The 16,769-nt window shown below is 38.7% G+C and overlaps 1 protein-coding gene across 1 annotated transcript; it reads right to left on the bottom strand.

Annotated features, from left to right (window-relative positions):
* Positions 1-11,720: 11,720 nt before the first annotated feature.
* On the bottom strand, positions 11,721-16,769 carry LOC308382334 (GTPase IMAP family member 4-like; the record flags this gene model as incomplete). The annotated part of the gene is made up of 3 exons (XM_080860056.1): positions 11,721-11,755; positions 11,989-12,561; positions 16,019-16,769. The coding sequence occupies 3 exons, from the start codon at positions 16,767-16,769 to the stop codon at positions 11,721-11,723; spliced, it is 1,359 nt and encodes a 452-aa protein (XP_080716182.1).

Genomic DNA, 16,769 nt, shown 5'->3' with positions numbered 1-16,769 from the left:
TACTCCGTGAAATGTGTTTGAGAGAAAAAAGGAACTGAGGTATAAAATGGTGGGTAGGTTCTTATGCAAAAAAAGGGGCTGGTCCTCTTGAAGGCAATTTCGCGGCAAGATTTCCCTCTAGCTGCGAAAAGACCAAACAACACATCCACATAGCTGCTGTATCCCTACCTGATTCAGGATGAAATGTATGTAATTTTTGCTCAAGGCAGACCAACTGAAAGCACTTTAAGTTTGTTACATACAGTTTTTGGTCGTACAGTCCAATATTATAATACCTTTGTTTAATTGCACATCAGCTGAGGGGCTTTCAAACTCCTTTCTCTGAAAAGTCTACCAGTTATATGATGTGGACAGTGGCAAAATAAAGAAAACTGTAAAATTCTTGACAGTGCAAGATGTGTTTTGACCTACACAGTTGTCCATACTATTCAATAATTTGCGCACTTAATTTCCTGTTATATCGTTATAGTTTGATGGGAGATAGAGCACAATCATTCTGATATAATATTGTGAAATTGCCAAGCAGCACAGGTGCTTTATATGCTCATAAATGGCTAAGGCAATGCCTAGCATTGATACTCTGATGTCAGTTGCCTTCCCTATTTATATCTCGAAGAGAAAAAAAGTTTTGATGCAAGGTCATCGACCAATTATTCCCAAAGGCTTTACTTTATTAAGATTTTACCCGAACCTCTTTTTATGTTACTTCCAAAAAAAACTAGCAATAAAAAAACATATGACCTTTATTCAAATCCCTGCCAATGCTAGCAGTTTCCCCGTCAACGCAAACTTATGTTTGCGTCCAAAAATCTAAACATCTAACTGCCTGTATACACTCCTATGGCTACTTTGTTTGATTCTAATTTAAAGTTTGAATTCTTGTATCTCTTGAACTACTGCGTGGATCAACTGAAACAGTAACACAATAATGTGTCAAAAAGCCCAGGATAAATCAAATGTATTTAATTTTCCTAAATACAAAAAAAAAGAAAAGAAAAGAAAAAAAAAACATTGTTTTGTGACTGTATTTCATAGTCTGCCAGAATGTTTTGGAATTGCATTTCAGGGAAAATATCTTTTCATACCTTGAAGAGCTATGTAAACCTTGCTAACAGGTTCCATCCTTGGTCTGGGAATGTAATTCAAATGTGTATGTACTTTATTAAGGCCTTAGCTCGTTTCAGACTCATAAGTAGCAGTAAAACAATGCTACGAACTTAATGTGATTAGATTTTTTCATGTAATGTTGAACATATGTTTCCACCACACAACCCTATTTATCGTAGTACGTCACACATCTTGTGTCATGTTAATATCTACCCATTACAAGTTTAACTAAGGTCTGTGCATTACTTGCAGTGTAGGTAATCATTTTTGATTACCGGTGAGCTGTGGGTTTGGGTGCCTTTTTACACCTGGTGACGTTGCTGATATTGCCCTTACTGGTGAAACCTGGGTGAAGGGGAACTTATATTTCACCTAACTTTGAAATGTGTATTCTTTATAAAATATTTTGAGATAGTAGCAATTTTCTGCAAAACAGCAGGGCCATAGCACAATCATGTAAACGTTATTTGAAAACAACTACAGCCTAATGTCACAGGATAGTAACGTGTTCATGCTGAATGAAGTGGGTCCCAGAATGAAACCCTGGGGTACACCATGAACTATATCAAACAAGCTTCAACCAGTCAACCAAATATCTATTAATTTATGATTTATATATTTTTCCCGCCTTTAAAAAAATAAGTAATTAATTCTATACAGACGAGTGAGGGACCGGGCGGTCACCACACGTTATTTTGGGATTTGGCGACTGGACCAGGTGGTGTAGTTGGGAAGACGGGTGAATGGTGCAGGAGATGGTGGCTCTTATAGAAATATTGGCATTTACCAGGGGGACTCTATCAACCCCAAAACACGTGCCGACAGAATAAACAAACGTAAGTCATCAAAGCAAAATACAACCAGTACATGTGATATTTTAAATTCTATTAATAAAAATACCACCAACTGTGCTGGAAGGGTTAAAGGAACTCAAGTCAAGCCTTCTAGGCCCAAACTAGGCCCATAGACTAAGCCCTAAGTACCTCCGCTAGCGACACATTGGCTAGGCACAAAGACAGGGCATACAGACAAGGCAAACAGTAAACAAGGCACAAAAACACAGTATCCACACATCTAGATACCCAACTCTTCACCTCACAGCAGGGAAGTGTTGGCTTCATCTTAAGCCTTTCACTGCCTCTCATGCTAGTCTCTCCTCTCCTGAGGCACCCTTTAAAAAGGGCAGCCACTTGGACTAAATTGGACTACACCATTAATGCGGGGAAGCACAGAACCAACCATTACGGTGGGGGAGTCAACGTTTCTTGAAGGGCAACATCCCTTACTCTTGCCAAGGTGAGAAGGGAGGGAATTCACCTTCTCACACAACGTCTTTTGCCATCTTTCTCAAAATGAATACTGGAACTTACGAAGACGTCTGAATACGGAACTCACGAAGACATAGCAGGGAAATCAGGCACCAGGCAATATAAGATGACACCACCATCACTAGTGTCATCGAGTGAGCATGCAATAAAGGTAAATCAAATATAATTGCATTGTCAGTGGCTTGGCAAGCCATAGATATAATTAAGAATTAGGCAACTGAGGAAGCCTTTGATAGGAAGAAGCTAACGTATCCAAAACTGGTTGCAGAAGCGAGGGAACGAGTTGGGTGTCGAAGCTTTGTAGTTAAATCAACCACATCACTTCTGTTGGATTACATTTTTCAAAGACAGTCACTGAAAGGAGCTTTAAAGGAGTTGTCTGAGGCTGCTATAACGGAAGCCAGTGGTTATGGCTGAGGCACTAACAGACTACTATTATATGAAGAAGCCTGTTGTTGTAAGATGTTCCGGAAGTTGACATTGGCATTACTCTGATACACTTTGCAAGATCTCCTGTTTTGTTGGTATACCTAGAGCCTGCATCAACGGGGCATGGGTACAGCTGAAAAGGCCATACTTAGAGCAACCTAAATCTACGGGCATAAGTGTGGCTGAAGAGGCCATACTTAGAGCAACCTAAATCTACGGGCATAAGTGTGGCTGAAGAGGCCATACTTAGAGCCACCAGCAAATGGGCCAAAGTATTGCTGAAGAACCAGGCTGGTTGTTGAGGGGAAGTATCTCAGTAATGCTTGGATGTATCTGATGTGTACATCTACAGCATATCATGTCCTGTGTTGTATCTGTAGAAGTCTCTGATATTGACATGGTTGTAGTTCAGGTGACATCAGGCTACATTTACAGAGACTGATTGGAGGAGAGGCTGACTGTTAACGTTCTTGATGCAACCACACCTAAGTTTCTGATTAAAATCAGGTGTACTATCAGCTATGTTGTTGATGCTAAAATGATGAAAATATGTCCCTATAACATTGTATCATGCCTGGCAATGGAACTGAAAAAAAAACAGAAATCTAAACACAGGCATTGGTCCAGAAAAAAGGAGAAAAAAGTTGCATCTTTAACTTGTCAAGTCTGCTCAAAATTTGAGGACACACTGCCAAATGAATGGAGCTTGTCTAGATGGCGAGAAGATGCAAACCAACCAAATTAATGCTACATTGTACATATATTCTTTAAAGCTTTTTACTGAATATATTTCGCCCTAACCCCTTTTGAATCACCAGCATTTGTAATGGATTACAGGAGCTTTGATTGTGTTATTTCGTGTGTAACTAGTTAATAACCTAGCTAGTACAGGTAAAAGTGTTAAGCAGCCGTTTTTATCCAAAGCGATCAGGAATTGATCTGCATGTAATGCAACGATGATAACCAAGATGTAGGAGAATTACCATTTACAGTAAATTAAATAGCTAGCTATCACTAAATGACTTAGCTTAGCTATCACATTTTTGACTCAATGTTATTAGGTAGTGCTAGCTATCCTGGATGGTTAAGAGGATGCAGACCCTGATGTGGACAGAATCAGAATCAGGTTTTATTTGCCAATAAGTTTGCACAAACAAGTAATTTGTCTTGGTACAGTGGCTCTCAGTGTGCTTACACATATTACACAAAATACATCACAACACAATACAATACAACAGTGCAAAACAATACAACAGTGCAATGGTCTAACAATCCAAGAAGTCTAAAAAAGTATATACAAGGAGGAATAGTGCAAAGAAGATGAGGGTCCAGAAAGTGCAGGAATTAATAAATACTATACGGTATGAGTATGACGGTTATACAGTAAGGGTGATTTAAATAAATATGGTTGAGGGAGTAATTGTACATTGGTTATTACAATGATCCAGGTTTATTACACAGAACCAAAATGTGTTAGCTGTTCAGTAAAGAGACGGCGAGAGGGAAGAAACAGTTTTTGTGTCTGGAGGTTTTGGCGAACAGAGATCTGTAGCGCCTACCAGAGGGGAGGAGTTGGATTAGGTTGTGTCCAGGTTGTTAGGGGTCTGCAGTGATTTTTCATGCCCGTTTCCTGACTCTGGAGGTGAACAGGTCTTGGATGGTGGGCAGGTTGGCACCAATGATCTTTTCTGCAGTCCTGACAGTCCGTTGAAGACTGTTCTTAGACTAAACAATAGACTCAATGACTGATGTGTAGAATAGCATCAACAGCTCCTGAGGCAAGTAAGCTGGCGCAGGAAGTACATCCTCTGCTGGGCCTTCTTGATGATGGTGTTGATGTTGGTTTCAAACTTGAAGGATTCCACAGCCAACACAGTACTGTTGAGTATGGTGAGGAGGGGCAGTACTGAGGGGCCATGATCTGGTTCCGTTCCCATATTTAATGGCTTCTCACATATACTCCACTTCCCGACCACATTAAATGAAAATCAGCCTGTTGACAAACAAACAAACAAACAATCAAACTGATGAACAAGCTGAGAAAAAAATATAATCACCCTTAAAAAGGAGGTACATATATGTAATGAAGCATAATCAGTATCATTGTTTCAGAAAATCAGGGTATCAGTTTTCAGAAAATACTAGATGATGGCAATTAAAGAGACAACTCTCCAAACCATGTAAATGTTGGTATTTATGCATTCAGTTAAATCTATGTTAGAATGAAATTTTGTTCTTTTGAAACAGAAATTTGATGCCCCGTTGTCCCCTTGCCGTAATAGACAGGTGTCTCACAAGGCATGACTTTTGAATGAAAACATCTTCTTAAACCATTGTTTTCGAACGACTCTTTAGGATAGCATTAATGGTGATGTGTGATGTTGGCACGCTGCAAGAACGTTAGGCTAGCTAACATAATCTCACTTGCTAATATTAGACAGTTGGCTGACACACTCCCTGCAAATCACATCAAAATGTTTTGCTGACTACAATAACTGTGTTATAAAGGTCCATTGTCAGATAGGACAGTGCCTATTTCTCTGTAACTTTTGAACATTCTCACTTCATTCACACCATTTAAAGTAACAGAATGTAGCAATTGTACTTTAGGGTTAGGGTTAGGACTAGCAATTTTACCTTTAAATAACACCTTAAAGAAAATGTGGGCGCTACAATGATGATAAATATGGAGAATGGCCTCTGTGGCATTGCCATACCAGGGTCCGTCAGCATATGACTTCGCTATGTAAGTTTCTGAAACCGTCCGAGTACTACTTTCTGCCGAACTAGTAAGTCATTTATTTGCCGTCCTGCTTTGTCTTGTGTTGCACTTGCTTGATATTTGACTGTGTTAGGAAAGTTGTTGACTCACTAGTTTGTCATGTGTTAAGGTAAGCAAATTATAACAGGTTTTGCTAGGTTAAGCCGCTAGCATCTCATTAGAGTTTAGCATATCCTCCATTGTGCTGCTTTGATATCTTGATTTATTCTATTTGTCTGAAATTAGACGAGTAAAGTAGCATATGAATGACAGTTTATATAATTGGCTGCCAATAATGCCTTAATCATATAGCTTTCATTATAGACACTGACAGAAGTAGACAAACTAGACATAATACTAAATCTAGCAACATGTGGACAGTTCGGTACCACTTTACAATAAGACTCCATTATAAATAGTTTATAAATAGGTTACTAAAGTCATTAATAAGCCCTTATAAATGAGTTATAAACACAGTTTTTATACGTCGATGCGGATGTAACAGATACAAGAATGGTAGGGAGTGTGCAATTGGGCTAGTAGAGCAAGTTAAGGGATAGACAGTGGGTTGCCAAGATGGGGATCTTCCCAAATAGTAAGCCTGCATCGATGTATGTTTACAACTCATTTATAAGGGCTTATTAATGACTTACAAAGGGTTTACCCAACCTCATTAATAACCTATTTATAAACCATTTATAATGGAGTCTTATTGTAAAGTGGTACAGACAGTTCTCTGAAAGTTGTTGTTGGCGATTACAATTCTCTAGTACTGACAGTGTGTAATTTACTGTACCTAATATTATATATGCATACGTATATTTACATTACATTTACATTTAGTCATTTAGCAGAAGCTTTTATCCAAAGCGACTTACAAGGATGTATACACAATATATATAGTAGGCCAAATATATTTACTATCCTTTATAACTAATTCAATTCAATTGAATGTATTTTATTAATTTGGATTCTCAACTGATACTGACTTAATGCAGTTTATAGAGCCCAAGACCTGAGCGCCCACTAAAACTTAATTTTAATAACAGGAACTAGACCACCATCTGGGAGAGCAGAACACCAGGTGAAGAGAGGGAGCCCTCTACCTGAGGCTAGTCCAGTGTGGGGAGAGAAGAGAGAGACAATAGCAAGCAGATACAATACTACATACAGTATGTCCGTCAGCAGTAAACATATTAGCATTCATGTAGCATGTATACAAGTATATGAGCAAGGCTGTTATTGGGCACATTTGAAAAGTTTTGTATTTTGTTTTTTAAGTATCTGTGTGATGGTTATAGTGCACCCTGTTCTTATAATACTTAGGTTTGATTTTTGGGTATGAGTATTTGCATGTGTCAGTGACAGCGTTGGCCACCATGGGAAGTCCCCAACCAATAGCACGCAACATTGTATAACTAAAACATCAGTGAAACTGGATAAAAGCCAAAAGATGTTCCTGGTTCCCGGTGCTGTACTTTTAAAGTTCAGACGAACAAACAAAAAGTCCTGAATCTTTGAACACTATGAGACAAATACGTTCATTTTAATCACATAGCCCTTAAACATGCATAAGGTACTGACTCTAGCCTTCAAGAAGAGTGACAGGTACTCTTCCACACAGTCACTACACCACCCTCTGGTAGTCTAAGGGAAATATAGAAGTGCAGTGCACTACACAGAAGAGTTTGTGCAGCTAATGGAGGAGTTGGAAGAGAATATAAATCATTGATAGCCCTGTAGATCGCTCTTTGGTGAGGTACATGTGCTCTTTACTCCTGTGTTGTTTACATTGTTGTGTGTTGTAGACATAGTCATAGCATAAAACAGAAATTATATTTAATATTATATGCTGATGATATAGACTATATGTAAACATTTGGTATGTATTCTAATAAAATAACTTTACAGCAATACCTTGTATGTTAATCAGTAATTGTATTCAATGAGGTCTTTTCCTTCTATTTCACAGGACAACGTGTCCCACTCCTTCTTCAACTTCTATCTTGACAGCTGTTAGATGGTTACGCAGTGCATATTTAGAGGACCATCACCATGATCCAGAGCTCCACATCAAGATCAAGAAATATACATTTCATAGGTGACCTACCTTGTATGGTGAAGGGATTAATGCCATTTTAGTATGAGAAAGTACATGTAAACTCTTTATCACAGTTTTCATTCCTATGTGGTATTTACAAACCTTTTTCATCTTTCTTAGTCAATTGTTATTATGTTGTTATGTTAGATGATATTATTCAAATATTTTGAAAGACTTCAAAAGGCTTAATGAGGTACAGTATATCAACAATAAAGATTGAATGAGTAATACCTGAAAATGTCATGTCTCAGTAAACACTGTCATTAGTACTAATAAGCAACTGATATTGATGAATATTTATTTAGTTTGACAATTTAAATAGATGCATGAATTGTCTTGGGTAGAGAAAATAAGGGTAGAAACATTCATCACACATTGTTTTCAGAGATTAGATATTTGTGGCAGTGCAGTTTTCTGTGGTGTATTTATGTTCCTCCTTTCTTAGAGACTGGGGGTCTCCTCAGAGGAAAGATGGAGAGGTCAGCCTTCTCCTCCCTCCATTCCGGTTGAAATAGTTTTGGTGTATATGGACCTAGAGCGCCCTCTAGAGGGGCAAAGCTGGAAGCGGAGGTGGGACATCCCCATGGAACGCCAAACAGCTTGAATACATGCAATATGCAGTGCGTTAACAACACATTAATAACGCATTTATAGCACGTTAAAGGGATAGTTCGGTTTTTAAGACATGAATCTGTATACCTTCCCCGTCACCAGTGTCATGCAATCATGTTTGATTCACCAAAGTTGCCTGAGAGAAATGTCCGTCACAGGAAAACGATGCTTTATGTCAATTTTATCAAATGTTGTCTCAGTTTTCATCGTTTTCCTGTGACGGACATTTCTCTCAGGCAACTTTGGTGAATCAAACTTTCGCGAATCAAACAGGTAGACTCTAGCTGTGAGTTTGCAGTATCGAGCCTACTGAAAATAGGGCCAAGTGATAACGAGGTGTGACTTTTTCCACTACCATGTTTTTGGGATGCAAATATATCACTCTTTTGAACACATAATGTTTTGGGAAGAGAAACGTTTTATTTTGCTGGGTCTAGAAACCTGCCGGACTACTTTCGGTTTGACCAAAACTGGACGAGAACTCTGCTCACAGGACGCTGTCGGGGGTAAGTGATGCATGATTGCATGACACTGGTGACGGGGAAAGTATACAGATTCATGTCTTAAAAACCGAACTATCCCTTTAACAACGTAGGAAACACATGTTCTCAGCATGTTCCCAATGTGTGATCTCAGGCGTGAATTTCACAAAATTCTAAACCATTTGGCCAGCTGTCCAGTTTGAACAGTTGAGGGTAAAATGTTTCCATTGGCTGCTGAGCAGGTTGAACAGGTGAGTGTAATACATTCCCATTGGCTGCTGAGCAGTTTGAACAGGTGAGTGTAATATGTTCCCATTGGCTGCTGAGCACTGTGGTTGAACCATTTCTGTAAGCCTTCTGTTACCTACCACTATTTAACCTGCTAAGCACCCTATTATGTCCTTGTCCTTTTCTTCCTGTTTGTGTAGCCTGTAAAAATAAAATCTTTATTTTGCAGTTTTGTGATTGTTTCCATCCTTGTATGCATACATGATGTCCCCAACCTTGATGTAAAGCTGAGCAGGCAAGACTGTTTCAGCTAACCAGGTTAAATTAGTTATGATGGAATGCACTATAATATGATTGAAAATATCTGTCCAGAATAATCTGCATACACTTCTTCAAGTTCATGGGCCAGTTCATAGGCTGTTAACATGAGTCCTGCGGGTGACCCGATCACAAGGGGACGATCACTTAGTAGCTTATATGTCAGTCCACACCTGGTATTGAAATGCGTCCACATGTCTGAATGATCTCACTTCCTCTCTCTATATGCAAATAAACACTAGGCCTATAATTAAAGCCACAAAATGATCAAATGCGTTGGTTGTTTTTAATTGGTGGCAAGTAGCAATCAGAGAATAAAGAAATATAATCTTCTGACTGATTTTGTAGTCATATTTTCATAGAAAAGTATGTAGCCTACATGTCCTTAGCCTAACTGCCTGTTTATATTTCAAATAGCCTACATGTCCTTAGCCTGACTGCCTGTTTATATTTCAAATATACTACACTCTACACATCATACAGGGCGTGCATAGACCCGCGGATGACAAGCTAATTTAAGGCATGCCTTAAGAACAAAGGGATGGTTCAACTGATGCTTGGTCCATATGATAAACTAAATAATCAACCGATGCTTGGTCCATATTGTAACATGCACGCTCAATGCATGAAACATAAAGGGGAGGCCATGCAGAATTTATAATAATAATAAAGAAAGTTATGTATTAATGGTAACAGTTATATATTTATCCAATTATAGTAAACGTGTGGTGAATGCCAGTGTTGTGAAGAGAAACAAAAGATGTAATGTTAAGTCAGTTAAATGGTAATACAAACCAAACGACGACGATTCCAACGAACAATCAAAAACCAAGGAGTATCCTAAACCAACGATCCAAATCCAATTTCCATCCAACGATTACCAAATGGGAATCCAAAGCTCTCCCGAATGTCATCTGATCAGAGCAATCAATGATCCACCTGTTTCCAATCACCTGCTGAAGAGACAGAGACAGACAGGCATTCAAATATCGTGGGGCAGGGACTAGACCCGCGAGGGTCGTAACAATATGATGAACTAAATAATCAACCAATGCTTGGTCCATATGATAAACTAAATAATCTGATATGATATTGAATGAGGAGGACTCCATCTTGGATTGAAGGCCAATGTGTGTTGTCGGGCCTCCAGCCCTAGTTCAGAATCAGTGTTATTGATTAGAAACAAATTGGAAACTGTAATTTGTTGGTTGTTATGAGTTGTTACCATGATTTGACCCACTTCGTACCATCTGTAAAGTGCTGATGAAAAAAACAAACAGGTATTGTTTCCATCTCATTGTCCTAATGAGAACAGATCACTGTTGTTGTAATCTTATGTACAGGTTATGCACATGATGCTGCATCTTTGGCTGACTCCTCCTGTAAGTGGCTACGCAATCAGCCATTTTATCCACTGACCCAATATCCTCCTTGTTAAGGAAACCAGTTACCCTCCTCACACCAAATAAACACCCAACAAGTGCTGCTATGCACATGGCTGCAAACTCTTTAATGAAAGTCTCCAATCATTTAATTGCAGCACAAGCCTTCTCTCATTAAACCCTCGTGAGAAAGTATATATTTTTATTTGATTTTGACATTTATTAATTGAGCACACAATGTCATCCAAAACAATTTGCAGTGTCGCACATGGTTTATTTCATAAAGATCTTTTAAAACATGACCTTGGCACTGTTGGCATATTACTCTGTCATTCTGTGTCAGACACTAAATCACAAACTTAATCTGCCAATGCTATTATTAAATACTTTCAGTAATGTGCAACAGAAAATATGTTTTATCGATTATTTTTTAATAAAAGATACTGAACATGTCAATATATGTGAAATATTAGACTCCCCTATGTAGGTTCATGAAAAAAATAAAGGTGGGGGAGGTAAGAAGTTTGTCATTACTATTATTTTTTAACAGGCTACAGTTGAATGGATGTGACAAACATACTGGCAAACTGAAGTGAAGAGTCCATGAATATAAAAACAACAATGGTTAAAAGATGAAGTATGAGACTGCAGCGGGAATTAACGGTTGATGTGTATTGCTGATGCTTGTCCCTATTTGTGCTTCAAGTTTTATTTAACTTTAAATCTATGATTTGAAAATACAGTTTGCAAGACCTGCTACTCAAGCTAACACTTGACATTTTTATATTCAAATGTATTGTTAATTGTTCAACTTCTTCTGCTTTTTTGTACATATTGCCAGAGAAAATAGACAAGAATAACACTGTGTCCTTATGAACTGCAGCCCAGGTATACTGGGAACTTCCATGACTAACAGTAGTTTATATAGTGTGAAGTGTGTACACGTATGAGGAAACAATATGCTGTTGCTCATTATGATGTATCTTGTAAGTCCACCTCAAAGACAACTGAGTTTGTGGAGAACACACATAATCTTACTCTCATTTATGGAAAAACGTCGACAATTCAAAGTAGTTAAACACAAAATAAATTGCGCAACAGAAAGTTATTTGAAACCATCTCTTCTTATTTTTTATCTGTGACCAAATGTTCGACATGATTTGTAGCGATGTTCTTCTCCATTTTTTCCGGATTGGTCCTTCCCATCTGTGTAGCATTTCTTTGGTGTAGCAGTCGGCACCATTCTCTTCCAACATCCCATCAATGGTGTTCAGCAGCTTCTCCACCTGAACCTTGTTGCTCCTGTACTTGTGCTCCTGATTCCAGTATTTGTTGTCGATCACGTGGCATCGGCCTCCACACTTCTCCACCAGCTCCTTCAGCTCCTTACTCTGCTCTACAAAGTGCGCAATGGTCTGACCTTCAGCTAGATTATCACCGTGAGTGAAGAGAACTACTAAGTATCTAAAGGCCCCTCTGCCTAACAGTGACACAATCTTCTCCACCACTTCATTCTCTTGTTTCCCATGAATGCCAAGTGTCAGGATAATAATGAAGACATTCGGTCCAGGAGAGCATTCGGTGATGCAGGTCTCTACTGCTGACCTTAGAGCATCAGGATATTCGGTGTAAAAAAGTCCTGGCATGTCAACAACTGTGGTACTTTTACCATTGATTTTCTTTGTCTTGGCTTCAACGTGGCGTGTCTCAGATCCAGCAGAGGTACGGCTGCTGAACTGCTGTTCTCCCAGTATGGTGTTTCCAGAACTGCTTTTCCCATCTCCAGTTTTTCCAAACAGCACAATTCTTCGTGCTTTGTAGTGTATAAGAGAAAACATGCAAAATTGAAACAAGCACAGAGAAAGCAATTGCAATTAAGACACATTTTGTAGCATTTGGACATACTAGAATGAGTTATTCTAACAAAGACAAAGACACATTTTAGAGTTCTGGGCAACACATACATATGTCAAACACAGGCACCCTCTTGTCTTTGTTCACTATTGTTTGTTTGCCAATTAAAAGATGAAAAGTATTAAAAGATATCCAGGTAAAATGTCTCCTGGCCGTAAAACACACTTGTATGGGGACCTGTGCAATCTCTATCTCTATCAAGGCTATACATCTTGGAGAAATCTAAAATCGATCGTGGGACAGACGGTACAAAGATTTCAAAGGAATCCTAAAATACAAAAGTCGAAGATGTGCCTGCTTTCAATTTTAGAAGAAAATGAATGAAATCTGTTACTTTATTCACTTTTCAAGGGTTGGAATACACTACCCAAGACCATATAGTGCAAGACACATAAATTGTAAGGCATGTAGGATAAGCTTCAAATGAATACAGTTGCATGAATCCAGAGACTCTTCCTTCACATAAGAGAATATTGATGTATTTAATGATTTAGGGGCTTTTTACGAGGCAAAACATCTTTGTATCTTGAGTTCAGTTTATTTTTTTTTCAAGGGTATACTATAATCAACCTTTTCATCAAGGACCAAACAAGGAGCAAAGATCACTGATACTATCCTCGTTATCCTTTACTTTTCTGTTTAAAGGTTTTCACATAAATAAACTGGCACTGGTCTTTTCTCATTTACAGTTACATTACAGTTTGATAAAGTTTGAAGAAGTTACACACACCTGCCATTCATTTCTTATTCAGTATGCAAAGCTAATTTGGCACCACAGATTACACATACAGTACACTGGCCTGAACATAAAACATAGAACACACAAAGAGAACACTTAAAACATCTCGCTTCACATAGACTCATTTTTGTTCCTCTCACTCGTATGTTCAAGGACGTGTACACAAGCATGCGACACTTTGGTGACTGAACATGTGAGCACACACACATATTCTTTCTGTAGCGCACACTCAAGTACTCAAGTTGGCGCACTCACACATGCTCACTCCCTCTCTTTCACACACAAACTCCTCTTCGGTTCATTAGATTACATATGGTGTGTTTTAGTTTGGATTTTGTGAGTAAATACTTTGATTGTATATGTTGCACAAGAATGAATGCTGCCAACCTCTTCAATTCAAAATGTTCAACCTTTACTAGCTATTTACATAGCAATTCTGGTTGTTGTTTTTCATTTTATTATTCATCATAATTCCAAATTGATAGTTAACATATTTTAGGAGACTGATATATGAGATTGATTTCTGTGACTTATCTGACTTGTCTTTATTTTGATCACTATGGAAAGCACTACACACTGTGTGGCATCCCCATGTGCTCAACTTTATTGATCTGCTGCTGTGTTGATTGGTTCTGCCAATCTGGTGAGATCACCAACATGTTATTGGTGCTGTAGTCAGGATAGTACCAACAGTATCCACATGTATTTGGTGCCCGTTCATACATTATGATGGCACCCCGCTGCAAGGATGGTTATCATGGTGCCCTTATAAGGCTGGTAACTAATATAACTGGGGTCCTTTCTTTCGATTATATTTGGATTGATATTGCATTTGCTTGTCTGGAGAGTCGCTAACCCATTGAAAGGAATAGACGACAAAAAAGGTGTCATGGAGATCTTTCTAAAAGGGGATTTTTTTTAGATATATACTCAGGAAAACATGTTAAATTCATTATGCTTTTGTATGGGGACTTAAATCTAAGCACCCCACATAATTGAACTTCATATCACATCTGTAATCTAAAATGGGTCCTTATTTTGCTCTATGACATTTTCCACCTCTGTGACATTTAATCTCATACGGTTTCACCTACATTAGTCAAATACCTAGGTTCTTGAATGTTGTCACTCAGACCTGGGCAAAGTGCGCCCCCAGGGCCATTTGCGGCCCCTTGGCTGTCTCTGACCGGCCCTCGGAGGTCAATGGTAAATTAGGAATCAAATGTTAAACGATAAAAATTGATATTACTTTACATTTTTATACTTTTACTATTTCATTGCAAGCTTGCTCTCGTGTGTGTGTGTGTGCCATTTGTATTGGTTGTCTGGGCACACCTTTAATACTGCAAAAACATGCTAATTTGTCATGCTAAAATGAGTTTAGCCTATTGGTCCGGCCCTCCACAACAGTCCCACTATCTCATGTGGCCCCTTGGGGAAATTAATTGCCCACCCCTGTTGTAACACTATAAAGGGTTTCAGTAACTCTTAGTAGCTTCCACTGAAGGGAATGGAAACCCAACATTAAATCAGAGTAATCACTATGACAACTGAGTAATTCACTTCCTAATGCCAACACATCGTACTCAATACTGTAGATAACACCAACCCCTGCAGCATTTGCACTTCATAGTGTTTCATCAGCAGGTTGACTTTGTCCTGATCATCATGAACCCTTGGCAGCTTTAAAGTGTGGGTAAATCAAACATACTGAACAAGTGCAAGTGTTTTTTTCCTCAGAAATTTCACAATTGTAACTTTCACTAAATATTAACCACACCACACTTTTTTCTTTCTTTTTCAGGTGCAAGCTGAATTTAATAAACCACCAACAGATTAATTTATTTTGGCATTAACTCATTTTCAAAAACAACAATGCTTTTAAAGACTAGACAGCTAAATCTGAAAAGTTTTATTACAAAGGAAATTAGGCCTACTATGGAATTCAGCTAGATATCTAGTCAAAACTACTCCACTGCAGATATTTACACTGACTACCTAATCAATAATGCATCCATACAGCACACAAAAACAATCGTCAGGTTTATTGATTGGTTTAGATGACTATTAGAATATCATTCATATCATACCATTATGCTTTACAAACTAATCAACAGCTGGCATGACAACTTAAGTGAACCATGTTTAACCATATTTACTGCAGAACAGAGCTTGTTCGCTGGTTGCCCTATGGCAATTAGGTTAAAAAATTAATTATTTTTCTTTCATTCATTTTTCATTTTGTTATAACCTTTGTTGCTTGTTGTTGTCTTTATAACTTCTGTTAGTTCAGAGACAAGTTCTTTGGCTCCTGCTACTACCTTTTTAGTATTTTCCCAGTTTGCTGTAGCTGCCTTCTTTGCAGCATCACATACCCCGTCTCCGTCCTCTACTGCCTGAAATCCCACAATACCTCCTCCTATTGCTCCAGCAGCTGCACCCACTGCAACAATGCTCCCAGCAACACATAACCCAGTGGTTGCTCCTGTTGTACCTGTTACTGCTTTTATTACTGCCCCACTGGCATTTACTGTAATTAGTACTATAATGGCAATAACTGCAGCTACTGCCACTCCAACACCAAGTAAAGCACCTAATAATACCCCAACTGTCACACCAGCACATTTGACCAAGAATTTCTTTATAAATCTGCCAGTGGCTTCAGCCCTGATCCTAAACGTAGACTTTTCGTTTGGATTCTCCTTTCTGATTTCTTCCTCTTCTCTCTGTATTCCTTCCTCCACTGCTTTCAGCATGTCATTAGTGTAGCAGCCTCCTCCATTCTGTCTGACCATCTCCTCAATAGTGTTCAGCAGCTTCTCCACCTGGACGCTGTTGCTCCTGTAATCGTGCTCCTTATTCCAGTATTTGTTGTCGATCACGTGGCATCGGCCTCCACACTTCTCCAACAGCTCCTTCAGCTCCTTACTCTGCTCTACAAATTGCTCAATGGTCTGATCATCATGCAGTCGATCACCATCAGTAAACAGGACTACTGCATGTTTGAAGGCATCTTCTCCAAATGATCTTGTTATCTCTGCCACAGTTTCCATTTCCTGTTTTGTGTATCTTCCCACTCTAAGCACAATGATGAAGGCATGAGGTCCTGGTGCACTTAAGGTGATGCATTTCACAATCTCACGCTTGAGCTCCTCCTCAGGCATACGAGTGTCGAAAAAACCAGGTGTGTCAATTATTTCAATCTGAGTGACTTTTCCCGATCTATGGCCTTTCAGTACCTTACACTCTGAAGTCACAGAGTTGGGTGAACAGTTGATCTTAAACTTTTCAGGTGTGTTGTCCCCCAGTATGGTGTTTCCACTGCTACTTTTACCATGTCCTGTCCTCCCAAGCAAAACAATTCTCAT

The sequence above is a fragment of the Sprattus sprattus genome (assembly GCF_963457725.1).
Source record: "Sprattus sprattus genome assembly, chromosome: 21".
Classification (NCBI taxonomy): Eukaryota; Metazoa; Chordata; class Actinopteri; order Clupeiformes; family Clupeidae; genus Sprattus; species Sprattus sprattus.
The sequence above is the reverse complement of the archived record's forward strand: the minus strand, read 5'-3'. Positions and strand labels throughout refer to the sequence as shown.